Source organism: Ursus americanus, chromosome 22, assembly GCF_024610735.1.
Source record: "Ursus americanus isolate L20-20 chromosome 22, mUrsAme1.1.p, whole genome shotgun sequence".
In the NCBI taxonomy this organism is placed as follows: Eukaryota; Metazoa; Chordata; class Mammalia; order Carnivora; family Ursidae; genus Ursus; species Ursus americanus.
In genome coordinates, this window is record NC_142148.1 from 625,713 (window position 1) to 651,246 (window position 25,534).

The window sequence follows — 25,534 nt, forward strand, 5'->3', positions numbered from 1 at the left end:
AGTGCCCCAGGGCCTCTGTCACTCCTGTGCCGGGATCTGATCCCAACCCTGAGGCAAGAAACAGGGAACACCGACCCCACTGAAGTGCAATGCCCCCACGCCACAGAGCCCTAACTGCGATGGGAAACTGTAGAGACCACAGCACAGAGAAGCTCCCCTGCCACTGCCTCTGGCTCCAGGAGTCCGTGACAGATGTGAGGGGCAGCCACACGGTGGAAAAGCAAAGACCTGACAGATGTGGAGTCAAGGGCACCAGGACCAGCCCTCCACTCTGGACCTAAGGAAAGTAAGCACCAAGAATCAAGGGCCGGGACTCCAATGTTCACACACATCAAGCCACACCCGGGCCAGCTACTGTCATGAACCTGGGCTGGTCACTTCAGCCACCTCTGGGAGAGGCTGTCCTCCCCACAGCACCAAAGGCTGGTGGATTCCCAGGCCTCAGGGAGAGACACACCCAGGCTGTGCCCTATTGCAGCCCAAGGACACACAGCAAAATCAGTAGAAGGAAAAGCCTGGGGAGGAGTTCGGGAGACCAGGCACGGCTTCCAGAACCCTCTCCCAGGCTAATTGCCCCAGAATGAGCTGAGGCCACATGTGAAATGCTGTCTCCCGGGAAGCTGGCCAGAGGCCCAGCGCCCAGGGCTTCTGCTGGGGGCCAGCCACGTAGGCACCCCTGGCTGGCAAGCGCCCGAATTCCAGACTCCCAGGAGGAAGGAGCTGCTCAGCGTAACCACATTGTTTGCACAGTTTAAGCCCAGGGAGCCTCTCCTCTCAGGGGACGGTGAGTCCCTGAGATCCAAGCTCCCAGACAGCAGCGAGGCCTGCCGGGCCAGGAGGGCCTTCTGAGATGGCAGCCTTTCCTGCCCTGGCATATGAACCTTTCTGCACACAATTCAGTGCAGGTCCACAGTCAGGAGACAGTGCCCAGCACCACCTCACCTCACCACCTCACCTAGCTGAACTGACGTGGCCAAAGGGGAAAGCCAGCAGGCCATGAGGCCAAAGAGGCAGCACATGCTCCAAGCCCACCCGGCTGTAGGCTGACCAACCGGCAGGAGTGGCTTCCAGGGATCCTCTCTTACCTTCTACGTTGTTGTAGAAATGACAGGAACGACTTGCTACCTTCTTTCGGCACAAGTGAATCTAAGAGAAAAAGGAAGCAGCCTCAGCTAGCACAATGGTCAAGAAAGGGCAGTGCTCTGGGCCAGCCGGCAGACACAAGGCCGATGGTGCTGCCCGCGTGTGGAGCCTGAGTCCTGTTCCAGCCCTGCCCCCACCAGCTCTTCACTGGGCCATCCCCTGGGGGCTTGGCTCTGAAAGAACCACAGAGGACAGGGCACGTGCCCCAGACACCCACCTGCATGTGGTTACTCTCCTGCTTCTTCACCTCGGGGTGGATACACAGCTGTTCCCGGGAGCCCAGCACACATACCCGAGGCCTGGCAGAAGAGAGAACCATGGGGTCCAAGAACCAGAGAGTAATAGCCCCAGTGCCATCCAGCAGCCTAGGTGTGGGCTGTGTGGGGCCCACGGGGAGCACGGGGAGACATGGCTCACATGTGCACTCAGGCAGCCAGAAGGAGTGGCTGCGGCCGGAATGGACCCTTTGCTTGGGACGCAGTTTCTCTGCCGCATGGCTCAGTGTGAGCAAGGAGACGAGGCAGGGGAAACAGGCAGATGGGAGGGGACCCTCGAACTTCTATGGAGACCCCGCCAACTCCATACCCCCTACACAGGAGGTTGGCACAGGACCCCAGGACTCCTACAGCTCTGCAGGGCTCCAACATGAGGCAGAGCCTCCTTTCCCCTTCACACGCCAGCCACAGTGACCCACACCCAGAGCAGACACCACATCGCCTTCCTGGAGCTCAGAGTGCTAAGCCAAGTTTGGCACATCAAATGGGACCTGCTTTCTCATAAGCAGTGGGCAGCAGAGACAGCCTGGCCCTCACTACAGTTCTGCTCACTGAAGCAGAAAGTGTGGGTCTCTGGGGTCCAGAGTGGGGTCCAGGCAGGCCACCACCATCAACCATTTTGCCAAGGCCAACCCACTATAACACAGAGGCAGGGGTGAGCGCCGCCTGACCTACCGGTAGGAGGTGTTCCGAAGCTCGCTAATGACCTGAGTGAGCTGTGAGTGGGTCCTGGAGGCATAAATGATCTTTGGGATGTCCGCGTAGCAACCTGCCCAGGCGCAAGGAAACAGAACAGATCATGGCTCCGTGAGACGACGTTCTGGTGTGCTGTTAACCCAGGGCACTCGGCTAACTCAGCCCTGCATACCTGGTCCCAGGAACAAGCTAAGTGGATATCTGCAGTGTTCTGGTTTGACCACATGGCTCTGACCTTAGGCTCCCAGGCGACGGTGAGAAAGAACGTCACAGCTACAACGTTCCTTACTCAGCTCTACACCAGAGCCTCACCAGCCCACTCTATCCCTTCACTACCTCTCTGCGGAGGCCCAGAGGGGCTGAAAGGAGCCTCACCTGTGATGTCTCCATCTGAAGTGCCAACTCCCCAGGACGACAAGGTGCGATCAAGGAAAAGCTCCCCTTGGGCTCTCTCAGCAATCTTGCGGGCAGAGACGGCATCACGGAGGTGCTCCCGCCAGGCGAGCGTGGTGCACAGGAGGCACAGCGTCTTCCCCGTGCCTGTGGGGCTCTCCAGGATGCCATTTACTTTCTGAGTGGGGTCAGAAACAAGGTCGTGGGGAAGTGGGGGAGAGGCACTGCAGACCACACAGCCCGCCTAGTACATAGCCCAGCCAGCGGGACAGTTCTGCTCAGGCAGAACCCACCCGTAGGCGGCAAAAGGCCTGAGGAACAGAGGATAATCTGACAATGCTTCCACTCTCAAGCCGAAAGCCAGAAGCTATGGGTTAATTCAGCCTGCATTAGCAAACAATTTGCAGAGCATTACTCAAAACTCAACAGTATTTTTCAGCCTAATACAAATAGTGAGATGACTAATTAGGTGCCAAATATCCACAGAGAACACTGTCCTGTGACTTTGGATGCAGCTGTTTCATACTGAGATGAACCTGATGACCTATAAGCATCTCAGATGGGAACCTGAGCAGCAAACCTGGGGAGACACATAGGCAAATCGGCAAAACTGTGCTCCCGGCTCCCAGGAATGGGCGCCAGGCTCCTCCCTGCAGGAGTCGAGTCTGTGCCCACAACAGCCGCCAGGAGCCCAGGTGCAGAATCAGCCCTCGCGGGCTGGGAGCCCGAGCAGGATACAAGAGAACGTGCTAAGGAGGTCAGCAAAAAGCTACCTGCACCCCTTCCGCCTTCCTGCTCGCCCCTGAGATTTAAAGCCCTTCCGAAATGAGGACTAGACACTGACTATCCCTCCATTGGAAACACTTCTTCCAGATCCTCAGATGGCTGGCTGCTCCTCCACACTTGGCCTCAGCTTAAATGCCACCTCCTCAGAGAGGCCCTCAAGGTGCTCCCAAGCCTAATGACCTCATGACTCTCCTTCAGAGTGAGAACTGTCTTTTTCTACTTGTCTATCGTGTCTCCTAGAATGCCGGCCCCATTTATGACTGAGTCCCGTGTCCAAAAGGAGGCCTGTTACCCAGTACGGCCCAGCAGGAGTGAAGTGGAAGGTCCAAGTACATTACACTAGGACTTTGCGGAAGCTCTGCCCACGCTGACCCACTCCCAGGACACAAATGCCTCCATCTGCATCCGTACCTTCTGCAGACACTCCAGGACCTTGCTCATGTATTCCTCCTGGCATTTGTATGGCTGGAAAGGGAAATCCACTGTCACACCATTCAGGGCTATCTTGGGCATGCTGGCCTGTTCTCAAGAGGGCACAGGGGCTGGCTGATAGGCAGACTGTGTGAGTGTGTGAGGCAAAGGCCCCTCTGAACATCTCAGGATCTCAGCCAGTGCAGATAAGTGATGCCAGCCCACGGCGCTGGGACATGAGGCTGTTGTCCGCAAGAAGCCCTACAACACAGAGACGGGGACAAGACTGTTTGCAGCCAGCCTTCCCAGCGTAGCAGGCCACTTCACCAATCAGGCAGTCTGTCCCGTGTACAAGGTCCGAAGGCAAGCCTGTGACACCCAGTCACGAGGAGCTTGGGGAGAGGAAGAACCTACACGTGGGCCCTGCCTTGCTTTCTGGCCCCAAGCGGCTCCATCCTGCTCAGGGAGAGGCGGCCAGGCTCACAGAAGTAACAAGACCCCGAGCCGCGCACAGCCCCACACGCTCCGCCTGCAGCAATTCGGTGACGTGCACCAGACCCTGAGAGGCCAGATCCCTGGCCTGGGGCGGCCTGGGCACAGGGGCCAGCTAACAGTTCTCCCGAACACTGACTGACGGCCCCTCCTTCAAGGCCCGGCCACGAGGAGACCGGCCCCGCCGGAACCCCCGCCCCGCCCGGTGACCCGCCCCCGCCGGGAGACCCCACCCCCACCCCACCCGGAGACCCGCTCCCGCAGGGAGACCCACACCCCACCCGGACACCAGCCCGGCTGGAAGACGGCCCTCGCCCCCCGCGCCGGGACCCCCGCCCGGAACGCCGCTCCCACGCGCGGAGCCCCGCCCACGAGCGCAGGAAAACCACCGCCCCCAGAATGCACCGCGGCAGAGAGACCGGCGCGCGGGCCCCGGGCGGCGCGGGGCCTGCCGGGACCTGCAGTTCCGAGACGGGCGCTCGGATGGACATGCCCGTTCCGGAGCCTCGACGACTCACGACTCACTTGTCTCCGCAGGCAGCCTTCCCCCGCCGGGGGTCCCCAAGAGTCTACTCCAGCTCAGCCAGGGCACCGCCACCGCGTCTCCGCCGCCGTCAGCCGGTTCGGACTTCGCGGGCTAAGGCGCACAATCGTCACTGAACGCGCTGCACTTCCGCTCCCAATTCCGGTCCGCTGCGCGATGCCCGGCGGAAACCGTTCCGCAGCAGAGGGGTCCGCGCTCTCGGTTCCGGGTCCCACTCTGCCCCTTCGGTCGACCCCGAGCCCGGGGAACGGCACCGCGATCGCCCGCGGGCAGAAACCTCGGTTGTCCTCCCTCGACGCCACGCCCGCCAGAGCCTTCATTCCACCACTCCTCCCTGGGCCAAGTCCCCCGGATTGCCCGGACAATTGCACGCGCCTTCGGATGGGTTTCCCGTGGATTCCCTTTCCCGTTTTCTCGAGAATGGCTGCTCAGGCCCGCGACCTGAAGAGCCTCAGCTGCTTTTCTCCTTACTGCCCAGCCGCCTTCCTTCCCAGTGTCCCCGCACCAGCAGCAGCTGGCAGTTAGCAGTGGGGTCCGGCGTCTGCACAGCTCCTCAGGGGTAGATACTTGCCCGGACGATCCCAGCATGTTCCGAAAGGCACCAGGAAGAAATCGGCCCTACAGAGACGGCCCACAGCCGGCTGGCCACGCCGACACCGGGGCTCCTCATGGGCTCTCTTTAATGCCCAGATGTGTGAGCCAGCATGCTTAGGGAAGCCCGTGGCTTGCCGGCACAACAACCGCCCCCCCCCCCACCGGTTCCACCTGGTGAGGGGCCTAGAGGGTTTGTCTTAGACTCTAAGCAGGGAGCTTGGAGAAGAGCTCACCCCTTCGGTACCACCCACGGAGGCGTGGACATGTTTGTCCTCCCAACGGCCTCTGAGATAAGTTCTTTCATTCTCTGCACTCCACAAAGTACAGGGTAGGTGGCTAGTAGATTGTCTAAAGCCAGCCACTACCAGCCAGGAGTCCCGTGCTCCATTTCCAAAGCCCCCATCTCCTAAGAGCAGAGGTGCTGGTGCTCCCAGAAAGTCAAGGAAGGCAAGGCAGGACCCAGAGACTTGGAACCACCTGGGTCAGAACCAGAGCTGAGGACCCTGAGACCCTGAGCTGAGGCACAAGCTGGGGGTCACACATCACGCATGGGACTGCCCAGCCTGCGATGAATTATAAATGCCCTGGACTGAACCTAATTGTGACACCAAGGCTGGCCATAACCAGCCCCACTCAGCAGGCACAGAGATCTTGACCAAGTCAACAAATTTGAGTTGAGAGTCTGTTCTTGCAGGTTTGTGGGCTATCTACAGTGGATCAGACACTATGTGGACCACAGAATAGATGTTACGCAGCCCCACACTCGCCATGTTGCACCTCGAGGTGTATACACATCTGCTAGGCCTGCTCAGGTGGACTCTGACCTTTAGGTCTGTCCCTGTCTGTCCCCTTTCTGAGCCGACCTCACCTCTCTGCAGGCTCCCGAGGTTTCCCGCAGTTTTATTCCTGGTCCTGGGACTTAGTTGCTTGTGGAGCAAGTGCTTCTCTTGACCTCCGTGACTCCGTCCCTAAAATGGGAATGAGACTCCATCCATTGGACTTCCCAGGCCCAAAGTGAGATGAGATGGTCACGCAGGAAAGGGTCTACTATCTCTGCCAGGCTTCCCTTTGGGGATATCAACCCGAACCCTAAGCCCAGAGAGGAGGGGAGGCATGACCTCCACACACTCACCAACTGTACCTCTCTTCTCCATCTAGAGACTGGCATTATTGCTGTATTTTACCCTTGAGAAACAGAGCCACGGAGAAGTCAGAAACTCACTCCCAGTCGCACAGCAAGTGGGCGTCAGAGCTGGGGTTGGAACTCATCTCTATCTGGCTTTGAAGCCTTTGTCCTAGGCCTCACCACCCCCATTTACCCTCTTTTCTGCCCCAGAATTGACTGGCCCTCTGGGATGTTCCTTGGAGGACTTCCAGACCAATCCCTACCCCCACCATCTATGACACGCTTTCCTCTCAGCACAGACCTGGGCCCACAGAAGTCACCTTCCAGCCTTCAGTGGCCTTAGTGAAGAGCTCTCCAGCCCCACCCTGTTGTTGGGGCCTGTCCTTTCCTGCCATGACCACCCTGGGGAATGGGGCATGTCTCCACCATCCACCCCCAAGCCTGCAGAAACCCAAGTTGGGGCAGCGGTTCCAAGAGGTAAGAAGTGGGTGGATGGGCATCCCGCTGTGGTGCTCCACCCTGTGTCCCAGGTGGGTCTGTCCCCTCCCATCCTTCCCGCCCATCCTCCCCTCCCTCTGCTCCTCTCCCTCTGACAGCTGCAAGCCCCTGCCACAGCCAGCCAGGCGTTCACATTCTTGCTCGCACGCTCTCTCTCTCTCTCTTTCTCGATCGCGCTCTCTCTCGATCGTGCTCTCTCTCTCTCCCCCTCTCTCCCTCTCCCTCTCTGTGCCCGCCTCCCGCCCTCCCTCGCTCCCTCCCCTCCCCAGCACTGCAGCATTCGCCGACTGCAGCTCCAGCCGCCGCCCGCGCCTCCCCGGCCTTCCGCAGCCTCTGCCGCCAGCACCATGGCCAGCACCATGTCCGGTAGGCGCCCGGGACACGGACTTCCTGGGGCAGCAGAGGGTCTGAGCTGAGGCCATTGTCTGGCCTCGCCTGAAGCTGGGGCCGGTGGCGGACTCTGTTTTCACATCTCAGACCTCACGCTCTGCAAGGGCGTCGGGCGCAGCTGGGCCAACCTGCAGGAGCCAGGGTTCAGGGCCAATGGGTTGGGAACGCCTGGTGCCCCAAGGGCGAGGATTGCCGCGCGATGCGTCGGGCGTGGGCTGCTGGACAGGGGCCGCGCCCAAGCGAGCACCCGGGGTGAGGGCGCATTGCGCCTTCCGTGGCCGTCGTGCCAGGCCAGACGCGACTGTGGCAGGGTCGCTCCGAGGGCCCTGGGGCGGGCCCGTGCCCCCGAGTGGGCGCGTTCGGGTGATGCAGACCGCGTCCCCTGAGGCTCCTGTCTACCGCAGACCCTTGTCGGACCTCGCCTTCGCGAGGGTGGGGGTTAGGAGGGTGGGACGCTTTGCAGGAGCCCCAGCCCAGGGCTGGCAGGCCCAGGCCCTATCTGCGCCAATGGAGCGCCCTGGGGGCTGGAGGTACGCTGCGGAAGGATGGGGGAGGAGAAGCCGAGCCAGGAGCGAGCAGAGCCGCGCCCGCGTGGAGCGTGGTCGCCCCCTCCCCTCGCCGCTGCGGGCTTGGGGACCGCTCTCTGCGACACGGTGCCACCCGCTCTGGTCGAAAAAGCCACCGCCCTTTGCGCAGCGGGGTTTGGATGGAGGAGGGGCCGCTGCAGTTTCCAAGCCCTCCCAGCAAGGAGGGGTCTGCCCCTCCCTCCCCCACCGCCCCGCCTCCCAAGCTGCGGATCCATTGCCCCCAAGGCTGCGACCCTCCTCCCTCGTGGCCTGCGCCAGGCGCGGCTCTGGTGGAGGGGTGGACTCAGGGCAGTTACTGGAGGCAAGAGAGCAGCAGGCGACCCTGGATGCGAGGACATGGGGCTTGTTCCCCCCAGGAACGCTCTGCCCTGCCCGGCCTCCCCAAAACCGAGTTCATCTTTGCACTCTGTGGGGCCAGTGACATTAGGGCTGTGACTCCCCCACCTCCACCCCATTTCCCCCTGGACCCAGAACTCTTCTGCCAACCCACCCTTCCCTGCATTCTGGGGGTCCCCTCTCCCTAGCTAGCCTGATTCTCTCTGGAGTGAACACATGCTTTGGCAGAGCTCCACACACTCACACGTGTCCTGCCCTGACCAGCTTCTCAGGCCCCGCGGGTTCCAGGCCCCAGGGGACTTCTGCCCTTGTCTAGGAGGGGACCATGTGTGTCATGACCACACCCCTCCTGCACACAGTCCATGAGGGTCTTGTCCATCTGCCCCCTGCTCTCTCTTGTTGACCTCCTCAGAGATCCTGGGCTCGGCTTTGGGCAGGAACTGAGGGTGGTCTGGCCTTCTCATGGCCCAGGGCTAGCCCAGTCCCACACTGAGGTGGGGCTTCGGGCCCTGGCTCAGGGTCTGTGTCCAAGTGGGGGACAATGAGCAACCACTGGTGGGAGGTGCTCTCAGCCTTTTCTCTTTAGTGAAAACCCTGCTCGGTGGGTCTCCTTCCTGCCCTCCATCGGACAGATTAGGTGGTGAAGGGACTCCGCCGAAGCTGCACTGGTGGCCACCAGAGATGGGTGTGGATGTGCGACCTCAGAGCCCCCTACGCCAGCCCCCCTTCTTTGCCAGGCTTTGGGCGCTGCTGACCCATGCTGGTCCCAGGATTTTCCTGGGTATCCAGGTTGTGTTGGTGTGAAGAGGGAAACCGTAAGCACAATCAGTGTTGCCCAGCATGGCCACTGCCTCCTGGATGTGCCGTGAGCCAACGGGAGAACCGCCTCCACCAGAGTCACGCGGGGATGGGCCTTTCCTGTCCACCATCAGGGCTGCCCGGATAGAGTGCAGCCCACACGTGTGCACGCCTCTGCTCACCTTCATAAAACTGGGACGGGTGGGTGGCTTGGCCCAGAAGTGGCTATGTGAGCAGACCAGTAATTGTGGCCAAAATCAGTTTAAGTGAATCCCAGCTGTGGCTTCTCTGTTAAAAGACCTCCCTGGCACTCCATGCCTCAGTGGCCTGTCTGCCCCAGCTCACTGGTGGGCTTCTTTGGTCTTGGTGACTAGAGTGAAGAGTCATTGTCTGCTATGACCTTGTAGTCACCAAAAGATTGACCTTAGCTTTCTCTTCCTCTGTTGACTTTCCCACCACCTTTCTTTCCCTTGAGCGTCTGCTGACGGGCTATGTTGTTGGGACTCACCTGGGGAGATGTGGCCATCTCTTGGTGTCCTTCCCAGACACTCAGCTCTTCACACACTTTTGTACACTCTTCTCATATGTATCTCCTTATGCAACTCCATTGAGCTGAGAGGGCTTGCCCATGCTACCTGAACTCTCAGGCCCTCATGTGGATGGCGGTGATGGTGACAACACCTCCCCCGGGCTTGTTCTGAAAAATGGACAAGGTATTTCAGGAAAGGTGCTTGGCCCAGTGCCTGGCAAGAGATGGGTGCCCAATCCATGCCGGCCACATTTCCCAGAGTTTTGTCCCTAGAGAAAGGTATATCTGCTGGTGAGTCCTGCCATGCTGGGCTCCCAGCACGTTGCATATGACTCTGACTAGTGAGAGGGGCAGCCTGGGTGGCAAGGAGCTCCGTCTGTCAGGAAGCAATTAGCAGCAGCCTCCCAGGACCCTTCTAGGGGTGAGTGGGCATCTGTGGGTACCCTGCCCTCCCAGTTCTGGATAGACCCCTCCCAACCCCCACCACCATGAGGCTGCCAACAGGAAAGTGCAGTCGGAGGCTGGGGCTCATGACCAGGCTCCCGACCTGTCATGCTGTGTGACTCTGGGTGGGCTCCTTTCTCTCTCCCTCTCTCTCTTTTTTCCCTCGGTAGAAGTGAATCTGACAAGGGTGTCTTCCTGGGCTGGCTGGTCTTGAGGGTCAGTTGGGAGTAGGGATGTGATGCACCCAGCTCCTGGGTGCTGCCGTTATGGTGACCGTGTGCTACAGGCTGATCTGGTGCCTTCTAACGCTTGCTTACCTAGGATCTAAGCATCCAAAAAGCCAATGTGCGTTTTTGCATATTTAACATTTAATATGAAGAGGATAAGGGAGATGAAAGCAATCCAGCTCATGCCAGAGGGTTGCTTTTAATGACTCCCTGAAGTCAGGGACAGGGAAGGAAGAGAAGGGTCCTGGTGAGGGAAAGAAGCAGCATGCCTCCAGGCTGTGGAGGGGCTTCCTGGCTTGAGCTCTGTCTACGGAAAGGTGCCTAGATGGGTCTGGGCCTCGACCTCTTCCCTCTGCAGTGAGACATGACCTTTAAGCCCCTCCAGCTCTGAGGACACAGGTGTAACCTCCTGTGTTGTGAGCTGCTGGGCTCAGCCCTACTCTCCAGCCCCATGTGTGGGCTTCCCCTCGCTCGCTCTGCAAATTTGCCAATTTTCCCACCTGCTGTGCAGTCCCTCCAACTTGCAACCAGACCACACAGCAAGCGCCCCTCTGGGGGCTGCCCTTCCCACTTGGCTACTTAGGATGCATCTTCTGGGAAGGAAGCTCCTTGAGGGCCATCAGCCTGGGAGAAGCCATCCTGGGGAATCCCCGTGACCATCAGACGCTGAGCTGCATCCCTATTACCGGCTGCAGGACACAGTCAGTCCCCCATTCCTAGTTGGACACTGGTACCCTGGGCTGGTCCGTGCCCTCAGAGAGCTCTGACTTCAGTCTCCAGCACCCCCCATCCTTCTCTCCTCTATCCCAACAATGCAGTGCTCACACCTGCCCAAGCTCCACGTCCTGCACTCTGAATTGCTGCCAGCCTCCCTTCCTCCTGAGGCGACAGGTACTTGGAAGGGAGCCCCCTGACATTTGTCTGTAAACTTGTTCTTCCTCTGTCATAAATGTGCAGCTCGTTTTCCTGGGAAAACTTCAGGCTCAAGGCAGAGAGGAGCTTGAGCGGCTGTGAGGCCCCAAGTTCCTGGCATGTATGGTAAAGCCATTTGGAGGTTTGCACATGTGGTGAGGAAGGGCTACCTGGAAGGCTGGGGGAGCAGTGTCTCTTGCCAGGGAGGCGGGTGGTGGCAAGGTTAGACCAAGCCCCTCCCTCCCTGGCCTGTCTCAGGATCCAAGGATGCCCCTGACCCAGACGTCCTCCTACTTCCCGCCTGGCCCTCCCTCTGAGCACAGGGCTGTCTATTTCCCCAGTCTCCCCAAATGCCCAAATGTCTTCTGGTCTGCTGCTTCTAAAGACCTGGTTTTGCCCGGTCTTACACCCTCTAACTCCCCAGCCCAGCACATGCAGGGTGAGGTACTCCTCTGTCTCCTTGTTAAAATTAACTTTTAGGGTGCCTGGGTGGCTCTGTTGGTGAATCGTCTGCCTTTGGCTCAGGTCGTGATCCCAGGGTCCTGGGATCAAGCCCCACATCGGGCTCCCTGCTCTGCGGGGGGTGTGCTTCTCCCTCTACCCCTCCCCCCACTCGTTCTCTCTATCTCTCTCAAATAAATGGATAAAATCTTTTAAAAACTTTTTAAAAATCCTCTACGGGTCTAAAAAATAAATTAATAAAATTAACTTTTTTTAAAGATATTTATTTATTGGACAGAGAGAGACAGCCAGCGAGAGAGGGAACACAAACAGGGGGAGTGGGAGAGGAAGAAGCAGGCTCATAGCGGAGGAGCCTGATGGGCTCGATCCCAGAACGCCAGGATCACGCCCTGAGCCAAAGGCAGATGCTTAACGACTGCACCACCCAGGCGCCCTAAAATTAACTTTTAATAGCACAAGTAATGCACAAGTAGATTACACTTGTAAAAAAAAATACAGTGGACATGTTAAGCCAGAAATCCCCTTCCGGCCCACTTCCCTCCCAGCCTCCCGAAGCCAATGACCAAGGCGCATATCTCTGCCCTGTTTCACCTCCACACCCCTTAAAGGCTGTCCTTGCAGCCTGCCCAGGATTCCTTTGTGCTCCCTTTACAGGCTTTTGGGCTCTCTCTAGGAGAGTCTGGGTCATCAGGACATTTAGATCAAATAACATCACTCTCTGCGCGGCTTGTGGGGAAACCCTGCTCGCCACGAGGTGCTCTCTCAGACAAGGGCCTGATAATTTCTGTCCTGTGTCCTGTTTCTACACCAACACTTTCCCCAGCTTCACATTAACTCAATTTTAAAGCATTGTATGAAATTTGATTGGGAAGTTTCTTTTTGACAGAGAGTAGAGAGAGCCAGAGAGCACAAGCTGCGGGGTGGCGGGGGGGGGGGGGGAGTGGCAGGGAGAGGGAGAAGCAGACTCCCCGCTGAGCAGGGAGCCTGATGCGGGACTTGATCCCAGGGTCCTGGGATGACCTGAGCTGAAGGCAGACGCTTCACTGACGGAGCCACCCAGGCGACCCAATCAGGAGTTTCTTGTCCAGATTTGTTTCTGGTCTTGGAAGACCACTTCATGGAAGCCGTACTCCCTCTCTGGAGTGTCCCTCTGGAGACCTGTACCAGCTTCTTCAGCCAGGGAGGCGGAAGGATGGGTCTCTGAGTCTCCTGGTCTTTGGGACCTGCTGGAGTGGTGTAAAGAACACAGATCACCTGGGATTGCACTCGAGGAGCTCTGGGCAAGTCACCCTGGCCACTTGGGCCCAGTGTCATCTCAGTCGAGCCCAGGGACGGTCTTGGGCTTGAAGATTGTTAAGCATTAGTGAGACACTGGGCCAACATGTCTACCCAGGGGCCTGGCTTGTCATGAATAGACCACAAATAGCTCAATTATTTCCATTCTGACAGTGGGCTCCTCTCCTTCACCTGATGGCTCAGGGCCTCAGCAGACAAGCTTACCTCCTTTTCTGGTTGGGCACGGGGGACACTGGCTGTGGGCACCTGCTCCACAAGGCTGGAGGGTAGGCTTTGGTGCTGAACAGACAGCTCCGTACCCTTTGGCTCTAGATGGACAGGGAGCGTGTGCCTGGTGATTGATCGCCCGGTTTCACCTGGCGTGGCTGCAGATGCTATCAGGGTAAACAGGGGGTGCGTGCAGGAGAAAGTCTGACAGCTTCATCCAAGTGTACAGACCAAAAAAGTGCTGCCTGCAGAAGCCCCGCATCTGTGCTGGCCCAGTCATGAGTGTGGTGGTGAATATCTGTGAGAGGGAAAGGGGAGGAAGGAGGGAGAAGTCCTTGGAGAGCCAGAGAGGGTGGGTCAGGAAACTACACAGTGACAAAGGGCCACGGAGACATGGAAAGAGAGAAAGAGACGGAACCGAGCCAGGAAGACAGAAGGATGAACAGAGACCAACAAATACTCAACGATGTAGAGGAATGAGACGGAAATGCCAAGAGAGAGAAAAGAAGGAGGGGGGGGTACTAGGAGAACAATGCAGGACAACCCACAGGAAGCGGTGCCCAGGGACAGACAAAGTCAGCTTCTGGGAATAGGGAGAGGAGAGACATAGAGAGGCAAGAAAACAGAAAAGAGAGCAAGATACACAGGCTTCCAGAGGACACAGCATGGGGAGTACTGGGGAGGAAAAGACGGAGGCAGCCAGGGAGGTGAGGTCGGGAGGTGGCCATGGTGCCCTCTCATGCTGGCCTCCTGCCCACAGCCTACAAGGAGAAGATGAAGGAGCTGTCTGTGCTGTCGCTCATCTGCTCCTGTTTCTACTCACAGCCGCACCCCAACACCATCTACCAGTATGGGGGTGAGTGTGCCCCGGGCTGCTGCTAGGTCCTGCTTGGTCAGTGCCTGCCTCCTCCTTTCCTTTTTCCCTGCTCCCAAGGCCTCTCCAACCCCCACCTGCCCCCCCCCCAGCTCAGCTGGCTTCTGGAGAGGGAGCCTCTGATGGGAGGTGGCCTTGGGGGCTCAGGCCTGGGAGTCCCACATGAGCAGCCCTGCTCCCTCCCTCAGCCCTCGATTTGGATGTGTAGTGGGAACATGGCTCCTCAGTCCTGAAGCCCCATCTGGTCTTGCAGACATGGAGGTGAAGCAGCTGGACAAGAGAGCCTCTGGCCAGAGCTTCGAGGTCATCCTCAAGTCCCCTTCTGACCTGTCCCCCGAGAGCCCAGTGCTCTCCTCTCCCCCCAAGAGGAAGGACACCTCCCTGGAAGAGCTGCAGAAGCGGCTGGAGGCAGCTGAGGAGCGAAGGAAGGTGAGGAGCCCACCCCTGCCCCCAGGTCCTGATGAAGGTGGCCAGAAGGCCTCACTGGGCACAGACAGGGTCCCCAAGGCAAAGGATGCTCCAAGCCCCTGCTTGGCTGTTGGCCTGGAGTGGAGAGGGTCTCATGGTTCCCTGGATCTCCTCTTGGGAGATCAGAATGGGACAGGGAGGTGAAGGGTTCCCCAGTGGCAGCCAGCTGGAGAGGCACAGGAACCAGATGCTGTTGGAGGGGGTGTCCTTGGCCATGGCCAGTAGGGGGCCCTGGGACATGAGTCTCGGCTGGCATCCTTCTCTAGGGTAGAGCAGTGAGTGAGAAGAAAGGGACTCCCATGTGTTATGGGGTTGCAAGCCCACACCTGCAGAGAGCTCAGGGGGTCCCTGGGAGAAGGGGGGCATGGGCCCCAGGCTCCCTCCCTGTCCCTTCCCCTCTCGCTGGCCCCACAGAGACTGAAACAGACACAAAAGGAGTACTCTCAGGAGAGCCATCCTGATGTCCAAGCCCATTGGGAGGGGCACTGGCTCCAAATCCCTTAGGACATGTCCCAGTGAAACGTGGGGACCGAGGCCTCCTAGGGTTAACTAGCAGTGACTGGCACGTGGGTGTGGGTGGGCCCAGCAGCCTTCTGAAAGAGCTGAGCGTCCTTGCATCTCTGACGCTCACCTCTCCTCCGGGCCTCCGGGCAGCTCCTTCCCCAGTAGGGCCGGACAGTGCAGTACCAGCAATCCCAGTCTCCTCACTCCAACTCGTCCCTTCTCCAGCAGCCCCGGGGACCCTCCCACAGCCCCCCCCGCACCTCAGGGAATTCAGAACCCGGTGCGAATCGAGCGCCTACTTTGAGCTCAGCGGGCAGACGCTTGAGGAGGAGTGGTGCAGGCTCCACGACAGCCCATGGGTTTGGAATTTGCTCTGCCCCTCCAGCATTCCGAGTGCAGCACGGGCTTTGGAGGCGGCAGCGAGCCAGACAGAGCCTGTCCTGCTGCGTGGGCACCCTCGGCCTAGCAGCGGGGGGCAGCTCTGTGGGCCGAGGACCAACAGAAAGGGAGAGCAGCTTCCGGTTTGTCTGGGGCTGGGGTTCTCCTGGCACGCGGACCTTGCGGTGCTAAAGCCCAGGAAGTCCCAGGCAAACCGGGACCAGGTGAACACCCTCGCCGACGGCAAGGCAGTGTAGACCCGAGCTGCAGGAGGACGTGTGTCCAACGGGCAGCAGGTAGCAGGCTCGGGCTGGGCAGCGGGGCAGGATAATGGGCACTGGGCGGAGCTGAGACAGCGCGCGGGGACACCAGGCTAGCGTGGGGGACTGGGGGCAGGGGCCGGGCCGCCGCCCACGCGCGCCCGCGTCCGCCCGCACAGACGCAGGAGGCACAGGTGCTGAAGCAGCTGGCTGAGCGGCGCGAGCACGAGCGCGAGGTGCTGCACAAGGCGCTGGAGGAGAACAACAACTTCAGTCGCCTGGCGGAGGAGAAGCTCAACTACAAGATGGAGCTCAGCAAGGAGATCCGCGAGGCGCACCTGGCGGCGCTGCGCGAGCGGCTGCGCGAGAAGGTGCGCCGGGGCGGGGCTTTGCGAGGGCGGGGACCGAAGATCCCGGAGGGGGCGGGGAGAAGGGCGGGAGGGGGTCTCTAGGGGTGGAGCTCCACGCAGGGGGCGGTGCTCGGGGCGGGCGGATCCCGGGCGGCAGGAAGGGGGGCTCCGCCTGCATTTATTGGGCGTGTCCGGCCTGGGCTGAGGCCCCGATCCAGTCCCGGTGGGACACGGCCAGTAGCCGCAGTAATAAACCGATAGTCATTACTTCTGAAGTGCTCCGAAAGATGCGAGTTTGAGCTAGAAGAGGGGAGGAGCTGCTTTAGGCTGGGGCCAGGGAAGCCCCCAGGAGCCCCCTCCTTTGGTGGTCTCTTCGCATTCCATCACCAGCAGCCCGGCTACTCCCTGTCTTGCTTGGAGACAGCCCAAATTGAGGCGAGGCCCCCCGCCCTGCCGGAGCCCCCTAGGAGTGGCCTCTGCTTCAGCCCACGGGGTGGCACCAGGTTGGTGCCAGGGGGTACCCTGGCGCTTGCAAACCCAAGGAAGTTCCCTGGAGTCAGGGCTCGCTCTCTGGTTTGGGTGACCCCCCCCCCCCCCGCACTCAGGCCACACTTTCGGGGGAGGACATGGGCCTCCCCTGCTCTCTGTTGCTCCTCTGTCCTGGTCGTTAAGGTGTCCTCATTGGTCGCTTCTCCTGCACTTAGAAGGGTCCCCGAAGCCTGCGTGGGGGGGGGGAGGGGCAGCCCCCAGCCGCTGCGGCACCCCCACCTGTCCTTGCAGGAGCTGCACGCCGCTGAAGTGCGCAGGAACAAGGAGCAGCGAGAGGAGATGTCCGGCTAGGGGGCTGTGGACCAGAGGCGCCTGGATCCTGAGAGGAGACATCAACACACGCGGGTTCTGGTTTCGTCTTGTCCCACTTTGTCTAGATGCAACTTCTGTTCCTGCTCCCTCCCTCCCCTGCACTCCCAGCTCCTGCTTCTCTTTCCGCTCTGAGCTGTCCAGTCCTTCACAGGCTCTCCCTCAAGGAGCCACCAGGGCGTGGCACGCAGTCCCTCAGTTCAGGCACCAGACCAGGCAGTGGCTGGGTCCCCTTTTGGTGGCCCTCTTACCAGATGTGGTGACAGCCTCAATAAATCCAGTGGTGGTAGCAGGAACATGTGGGTCCTTATGCTGGCTTGTCCTGTGAGCACATTGTCACTTAGGGCACATCCTCTGAGCCAGCTCCTTGCTGCTGACAGGCAAAGGTGACACCACTGCCTGCAAGGCCGTCGGTGGGAGGGGGTGGATGGAGCACGGGGCGGGGGGCAGAGGAAGAAAGAAGGACCTTTGGGCGTGTGTGGCCAGGGCAGCCATGGGAGCCATCTGTGCAGTGGAATGTTTCAGGATTGGTGTGTAGGGGTCCTCTGAGACCACCTGGCCTGTAGTGGGCAGCTTGGGCTGGCCTGGGAAGCTGTAGTATTGCCTGTGGCTGGAGTGGGGTGCGGGGAGGGTGGGATGTGGCCTGGCCTGAGTGTCTTCAGGGGAGTGGGCATTCTCCACCTGGGACCCGTGAGCAAGCTGCCATGGTCTAGAGGGTTGTGGGCTGCATGGACGCCCCTTGCTGGCCTCTCCTTCCAGGAGTGCCCGCCTCCTAGGAACCTCTGGCCCAGTACCCATGTGCGGAAAGCCCTCCTCCATCAATACTCCTCCCCCTAGGCTTTACAGACCCTTGGAGGACCCTGTCTTTAGAGCCCTTTGGAGTCTTGGCCCCTTCCTGTGCCCTCACTCTGGTAGAAAGATGCTCCCATGATGCTCTGGGCCATGGGGCTTTTAGGCTCTCCTCTGGACAAGTGTGGCTAGGTGTGAGTGAGTGGCAGCCACGAGTGCCCCTCAGGGAGCAGACAGCGGGGGGAGTAGGGGACCAGCTGCCTGGAGATTCAGATGTTGGGGGACGGCATTCCCAAACCACCTTCCCGCCTAGTCCATCCTTGACTTTCTTGACCTGTGGCCCCCTTTGGCTCTAGGCCTCTCCTGCCAAGACCTTCCTGGACTGGGCTCCTTGTCTTCCGTCAGCCTAGGGGGAATCTCCAGAGTCCCCGCGCCGGCCTTTGAGGGCTGTCACCTGCTGGACATGGGAGGTGTCCGGTCTGTGGCCCTGCAGCACCTTCTCCTTCTCCCGTGGCAGCCCCATTCCACAGCTGAGTGATGAGGGCAGGGTCCCTGCTGACCATCCTCCGGTGGAAAGCATGAGGGGACAGACTGCAAGTTCTTGCAGGACCCCAGCACTTCAGAAACCAGTTGGGGGGCAGCCCCTGGTTTCCATCTTACAGAACCCTATGCCGGCGGACTCCCAGGGCCCAGCCAGAGAACACAGGTGGATGCTGACCCCCGACAACAGGCTTAGGGGGAAGGAGGGGCCCGTGCCCACTCTCCTTGTCCCATGCACACAGCCTCCAGGGGAGTGACAAGCCAGGATTGGAACCCAGCTGTCCCACACGTGGCTTCTGTGGGACTCAGAAAGAGACGCGGAAAGAGAACAGAGGGCTGGATTTCTTTCAGCAGTGGCAGCTCTCTCATAGTGGAAGCTAGTATGATATGTACCCATCTCATCCACGTAGTGAAAGTGAACTTAAAATTAAATCAAATCAATGATTAAAGACAAAACACCAAGACCTGTGTGTTTAAGAAGCGGCTGAACTGTCCCCGTGTGCTCCCGCATCTGTGGGGTCAGGACGGGCTGCAAGGCCGCTCCTGGCGAGCGCGTGAATGCTGCGCACGTAGCTCCTGACTGAAGCCGTGGTCACGTTTGTTCTTATCACAATTAGATAGTTCTAATGACAAAGGAAGCTTTAAGAAATGAGTGTGTGAATGACACACAAGCCTGCTTTCCTCTCTGGAGCCCCAGGAGACAGTGCGGGTGTGAGGGAGGAGGCAGGGCCCACACGGCAGGTGGGGCTGCCCCAGCTCTCCCCAGGGCCGAGCCCTCCTGCTGGCCTGGGCCTCCAGCTGCTGCCATGGAGGACACATGAGGGGCTGAGGTCTGAGGCTTGCTCTTCCCACTGCAGTGTCCTGTGGGTCTTACTCAGATGTGGAGTGGGTTCTGGTGGTCCTAGTGGGTCCCAGGAGTACACCCCGTGACTCTGAGGCCCCCACTGGGCAGCTGATTGTTCACAGACACAAATCTGGCCCCAAGGTGTGGACCTAGAGTGGCAAAGAGAATAAGCAGACATCCTGACTCACACTGGTGGTCTGCCTGTCCCGTGGGACCCAAATAGCCACGTGGAGTGCCCAGCAGGGACCCCTCTGCTAGGGACCAGGCGTGTTTGGTAGGTGTTCATGCAGGCTATGCCCAGGCCTCCACGTGGGCCTCAAGTCCAGACCCTGGGTAGGCGCCTGCTCCCCGGATCCAGAGAGACCCCTTACCTCTCCCCCACACTCGCCTACCTCTCCTGGGGCAGGCAGTCCAGCTCCTTCCCCCGGCTCCAAGCACCTCTCACCATAGCCCCTCCTTCCCCTGCCCAGGAAGAGGTGGGAAAGTCAGAATCTGGGACACACAGCCGCCCAAGAGACAGAGACTTCAGAAACCCGCAAGAGGAAGAGCTGGGAGAAAGGTGGGGAGCGAGGGAGTGTGTCGAAAATATTTTTATGAGGTGTGAGTTCCACATGCCAGTGTTTTGGGTACATGGACACGTGCCACACACAAGCACACGGCCTGGCATTCGCAGAGGACCGGGCTGATCACAGGTCAGGGCTTCTCAATCCTTAGCGGACCCTAAGCAGGCGTTGGAGGGCACGCAGCCTTTCTGACAGTCACCACGTGGGGTCTCTGAGATCGGGCAAGGGTGGAGAGCCCTTCACAGATCACACTTCCCCTAACAACGACAACAAAAAAGCGAAGGTGGGAGTCTTTCTGGGGAGCCCATCCCGGGTTCCTTGTCTGGGCTTCATCACAAACGACCTCAAGCAGCGGCTTAAAACATCACACCTTATCTCACCACGTCCTGAAGTCAGGAACTCAGGAGCTGGGCTGTCTGGCTCCAGGCCTCGCCGGAGGTTGCAGTCGGGAAGTCAGCGGAGGCCGGACTGGGGTGGAGGACCCTCAAGCCAGCCCGCCCACACGGAGTCAGCAGGCGGCCTCAGGTCCTCCCCCCGGGATCGCTCCCTGGGGCTGCGTGGGCACCTCAGCATGCGGCGGCTGGCCCCCAGGCCGAGCTGTCAGGGCGGGAGAGGAGGCAGCTGCACGACCTAATCTCAGGCAGAGTTCCACACGCTCTGGGTGTCAGAAGTGCGTCACCGGGAAGCCTGCACTCAAGAGGAGTCAGACCCCACCCGCGAAGACGAGGGATGTCAAGAATCCGTGGGCATCTTTTAAAACCACGTCAGACGGGCTGCCTTGAGTGACCCCGTGTATTCTGGACACAGCTGGTGTTCACCCAGTGTCTGGGGGCTGCGGTGGGTCCCAGCCCCTAATCACTGCGTCTAGCGAAACTGGCAAGATGGTAGCACAGAGAGCCTTCGGTCCCACACACGGCCTCCTGCGGCCCGCTCGCACACCCCCTGCTGGGCGGGCTCAAGCTGAGGCTGTGGAAGCCAGGGTGGGAAAAGTCAGCACCGACCACGGTTCTCTCTTGCCCAAGATGGCTTGCTCTTCCACATCATAGCAGCGTTCCGGGACTGCTGTAACAACTGCCCCACATGGGCACCTTAGAACACCAGAAACACATTCTCTCACAGTTCTGGGGCCGGAGCCCCAAATCGAGGTGTCACAAGGCCATGCTTCCTCTGAAACCTGTGCTGGAGGTCATCCTGGCCTCTCCTAACGCTGGCTGTTGGGAAAGGCAGTCTTTCCACCCCAAACAGAACCGCTTAGGAACAGGCTTTGGGCCTGGAACCCTTCTTTCCAACAAATAAGGAGCCCACAGAATGTGTACAGGACGTCCTTCCCTGCCGCAAGCTCAGTGAGCGATCTGTTGTCCTGCTTGGGTGAGCACCGCAGGTGAGCACCCCCAGATAAGCATCCCCCAGGTGAGCACCCCCAGGTGAACACCCTCAGGCAGGCCCCCAGCTTTCAGTACTTCAGGCTCTGGGGGGTTGGGTCTTCCCACTGCAGGACAGGAGGGGTGGGTGCACAGGGACCAGCTGGCCAAGCAGACCTTGTGTGTCTCTTCCTTGCACGAGTGAAGCTGCTCTGTCAGCACTTGAAGGCTTCACGTGTTCCTTGGCAACTCCAGTGCCAGGATGTGGTGGGCAGACTGTGTGGACTCTTACCCCAGGTGACTGGTGCTGTGATGAGCTTTGCTCTCCTCCATGGAGCAGGGGTCCTCCCCTGGCACTGAGAACCAGAGCTGGTGTTCTGCCGGACACTCAGAATCTTTGGCATCCCTCAGCTCGTGCATCATGCCAATCTCTGTGGTCACATGGCCGCGTCCCCTTTTTGTGTGTCCGTCTCTGTGGGACACCAGTCATTGGATTGGGGCCCCCCTAATCCAATATGACCTCATTTTAGTAATTACGCCTGCAACAGCCCTATTTCCAAATAAGGTCACATTCTGAGTTACTGGGAATTGAGATATCAACATATTTTTGGGCATCATGATTCAACCAAAAACAGAAATTGTAGATATATAATCCATAGCTTTATTTTTTTAAAGTAATCTCTACACCCAGTGTGGGGCTCAAACTTAGAACCCTGAGTTCAAGAGTCACATGCTCCTCCACTGAGCCAGCCAGGCGCCCTGTGTAATTCGCTTTAAGACATTCACGCATTTGTTCGTGTATTCAGCATGTTAGCGAGGGCTTACTACACGTGCCCCTCTCTAGAGAGTGTTGATTTGAAAGCATAGCCTCTGCCCCTTAAGAACTCTCCTGCTAGTCGATAAGACTTCATGCATGAACAGTAACATATGAGTTTTCAAGGCACTTTATGATGTTTTCAATCTGAAAAATGTCCACTGTGAGGAAAACAGGGTAGACATTATTTTTATGACATTCATAGTTTTTCTGGTTATACATAGAATATATGTTAACTGCATCACTGCAACGTACAAATTAAAAAAACCTCGGTCCATCAAAACTCCTTTCCTGCAGAGAAGATTTGCCGGACCCGCAGCGCTGAGGGCAGCCAACATTCAGACCTCTGAGAACTACACTCAGTGACCTTAGCACTCGTCCCACGTCATAAGCGCGGCTTCAACGGCTCTGTGGTCATCTGTTGTCTGTTCTACGGATCTACGGGGGCTTCTGAGAAAACTCTGCCCACTTTCTGGTTTCATAGACTTTTTGCTTATGTGGACTACATAGATTGACAATTACCACACTAGGAATTAAAACTCAGAAATTAAAATAATAGCAATTCATTTAAAATCATACACCCGGTACACGTTAACATTAAAAAAAAAAGATTTTATTTATTTATTTGAGAAAGATAGAGGGAGGGAACACTAGCGGGGAGGAGAGGGAGCAGACTCCCCGCTGAGCAGAGAGCCCGACGCGGGGCTCGATCCCAGGACCCTGAGATCATGACCTGGGCTGCAGGCAGACGCTTCACCGGCTGAGCCACCCAGGTGCCCCGTAACATAACATTTTTTTTTAAGATTTTATTTATTTATTCGACAGAGATAGAGACAGCCAGCGAGAGAGGGAACACAAGCAGGGCGAGTGGGAGAGGGAGAAGCAGGCTCCCATCGGAGGAGCCCGATGTGGGGCTCGATCCCGGAACGCCGGGATCACGCCCTGAGCCGAAGGCAGACACTTAACGACTGAGCCACCCAGGCGCCCCCCCTCCCCATAACATAACATTTTCAAATGAAAAATAATATTGTGTGTCAACTGTACTCACTCACAAAAAAAATCAATGTAAATCATAATCTCACTTTTTAAAAAACCCTTATTTTTAGAAGATCTATAAGATATGATGGAAAATGACAGAATAATGGAAAAGTAAAATGAAATGAAAGTATAAAAGATGTAAAATAAAAGCAAAGTGGAAAAACAACAGTAAAATCAAAGGCTCTAGGATATTAACTGGACCCTGAAAAAGTGGATCTGATTTCAGTGACCTGGAGAAAACATGTGGTGATAACACGGCACAAACATCTAATGAAAATGTTTGCTTAGGGGCGCCTGGGTGGCACAGCGGTTAAGCGTCTGCCTTCGGCTCAGGGCGTGATCCCGGCGTTATGGATCGAGCCCCACATCAGGCTCCTCCGCTATGAGCCTGCTTCTTCCTCTCCCACTCCCCTTGCTTGTGTTCCCTCTCTCGCTGGCTGTCTCTATCTCTGTCAAATAAATAAATAAAATCTTTCAAAAAAAAAAAAAAAAAAAAAGAAAATGTTTGCTTAAAAAAAAAAACGAAAACAAGATGAGTGATATTTTCTTAGGAACAACAGTGAGAATGGATGAAGCAGACGAGACAATCTGGTCTCACACCCACAGCTGAAGGAAAGCGTGTATTAAAGATTGTTCTTTAATATCAAACGGGAGCTTCGTGTGGGGCAGCTTCTTAAGCGCTGGCCGCAGTGTGGATGTGAAGTCACGCCAACGAGCTCCCCACACTCTGCCGTCAGGACACGGGGCTGTCTCGAGCTGTGCACACCTCCACCGACGTGGGGCTCTGTAGCTCTCGGTGCACAAGTCAGCTTCCGCCACGCACGCTCGGGGGCTTGCAGAATGCTGGACGGAAGGGACGGCCAACGGCTGCAGACCTGGGGGCTGCCTTTGTCTTGGTTCCTGTCTGGTCAGGAGCTGTCTGAAGCAGAGCGCAGGTAGACGGTGGGGCATGGTGACCCCATAGCATCCTTGGCCTGGATGACACCCACAGTTCCATGGCCTCTCAGGGGTCCAGGCATTGTCAGGAAGTCTGATGTCAGTGACTTGCAAGACAGTGTGATTTCCCTTCCTTTGTAACAAACTGGAGCAAAAGCTCCCCTCCTCCTGGGAGCCTGAGGTGGGCTGGGTATCTCACATGGGTGTTCTTGGGGAGAAATCACCTGGTAAAACCGATCTATCCTGCTGGCCAAGCATAGCCCAGTGCTGTAACTTCGCTCTCTGGCAGACAGAAGAGGTGAGCACACGTTCCAGTGCTGGGCCTGAGGTCCTATGACAGAAACAGGTGGAGGTCATGCCGCAGTGGAGAGACCAGGTAGCCTGGACACCAGCAGAGTCTGGGGCTGGTGGCCACAGCGGCAGGCAGCTGATGCAGACACGGTCACCTGGATGCCCTCTCTTGTGCCACACAGGCCTGGTCTCCGTCACCAGCGCCCTTCCGGAACTTCTCCCTTTGACTCTGTTGGCATCATCTCAAGAACATGAGATAAATGACAGAGACATGGATCGTGGGCAGCCATTCTTGTATTTACCAGGTAATAAAATAGCACTCACATAAGCTCAATAGTTTAATCTATTTTTTAAAGATTTTATTTATTTATTTGAGAGAGCAAGCGAGTGAGCACGAGTTGGGGGGAGAGGCAGAGGGAGAGGGAGAAGCCAACTCCCCCTGAGCAGGGAGCCAGACGGATCAAGAACACTGCGATCATGGCCTGAGCCGAAGTCAGGTGCTTAACTGGCTGAGCCGCCCACGCGTCCCAATAGTTCAGCCTTAAAAATAATCATTTTTTTTCCATCGCTGAAGTACACTCTAAATTACTGCAAACAGAATGAATTATAACATCACTGAAATGAAGTCTGCTTGAAAACTTCCCACTTGGGAAATGGTCTTCAGCGATCTTCCTACCTAAGTATGAACGCAGGTCCGCGGCTGGGTCCGGAACAAGGCGCTTGTTTCCTGCCTTCTCTGCGCCCTCGCTGGGAGCGCGCGCTCCGGGGACTGCACTTCTCCAGCGGCTGCTCACCGTGAGAAGTCAAACCCACATCAGGACAGCTCGGCGTGCCTGCCCTGCTCTAGGAGTGGGCCGCCTCGGCCGCCCTCTGGGTACTGCCCCCCGCCGCCCAGGGCAGGGAGGGAGCCCCGACACGGGCGGACTAAGGACCATGCCCGGTCCCAGAGTCCTCAGGCCAAGAGCTCCAGGCCGGGCAGACGAATCTCCCTAACCACCGCCGTGGGGGCTCCCACTGCACCTTTCAATCAAGCAACAGGGAAGGTTGTACCTGGTTCCCGAATCAAAGGTATTCCGTAAAATCGAGTAATGATTATCTTCTTGCGTTCCGGAAAACGCAAGCGCTTTACCTGTAATTACAAGTAATTAAACGGAGCGAGCGCCGGCGATTCGCAGAACTCCCCAACCCTCCATCTGAGTGTCCCTTCGGCCCTGAGTTTCCACGTTAATTAACTCCAACATCAATGAGCACATGTGGCCAGTGGCTACAGCACAGGAAAGTGCGGCTGGGGGCAGGGGGGCGGTCGGCACAAGAGCACCGTAGGGCAGAGCGCGGACTCGGGAAGTGTCCAAAGCCCTTTGGAAGGGCTCGTAAGAACCAAAGCCCGGTCACTGCAGGGCTCGGCCTGGACAAGCGGCTCTTCCGGAGCCTGTCTCCGGGTAGGCGGCCTTCCACACGCTCGACACGACAAGCGGCCCGACATCTGGTTTCTGTCACTTACTGTTCACGCACATTCCCCC

At 58.0% G+C, this 25,534-nt stretch overlaps 2 protein-coding genes across 7 annotated transcripts in view; one reads left to right on the forward strand and one right to left on the reverse strand.

Annotated features, from left to right (window-relative positions):
* Window positions 1–4,879, reverse strand: part of RTEL1 (regulator of telomere elongation helicase 1) — a 29,408-nt gene extending 24,529 nt beyond the window's left edge. For all 6 annotated transcript variants that reach the window (XM_087853426.1, XM_087853424.1, XM_087853423.1 and 3 more), the window contains exons 1-6: window positions 4,722–4,879; window positions 3,705–3,965; window positions 2,490–2,685; window positions 2,094–2,187; window positions 1,361–1,442; window positions 1,086–1,146 (exon numbers count right to left, since the gene is read on the reverse strand). In XM_087853426.1, coding sequence (XP_087709552.1) covers window positions 1,086–1,146; window positions 1,361–1,442; window positions 2,094–2,187; window positions 2,490–2,685; window positions 3,705–3,806 — 535 coding nt within the window. In that variant the 5' untranslated portion in view covers window positions 3,807–3,965; window positions 4,722–4,879. The remainder of the gene's footprint in view (window positions 1–1,085; window positions 1,147–1,360; window positions 1,443–2,093; window positions 2,188–2,489; window positions 2,686–3,704; window positions 3,966–4,721) is intronic.
* A 2,255-nt stretch (window positions 4,880–7,134) lies between these two features.
* Window positions 7,135–17,134, forward strand: STMN3 (stathmin 3). The gene is made up of 5 exons (XM_045795487.2): window positions 7,135–7,324; window positions 13,907–14,002; window positions 14,274–14,449; window positions 15,810–16,001; window positions 16,761–17,134. Exons 1-5 carry the CDS (start codon window positions 7,306–7,308, stop codon window positions 16,818–16,820), a joined length of 543 nt encoding a protein of 180 aa, XP_045651443.1. The 5' UTR covers window positions 7,135–7,305; the 3' UTR covers window positions 16,821–17,134.
* The last annotated feature ends 8,400 nt before the right edge of the window (window positions 17,135–25,534 follow it).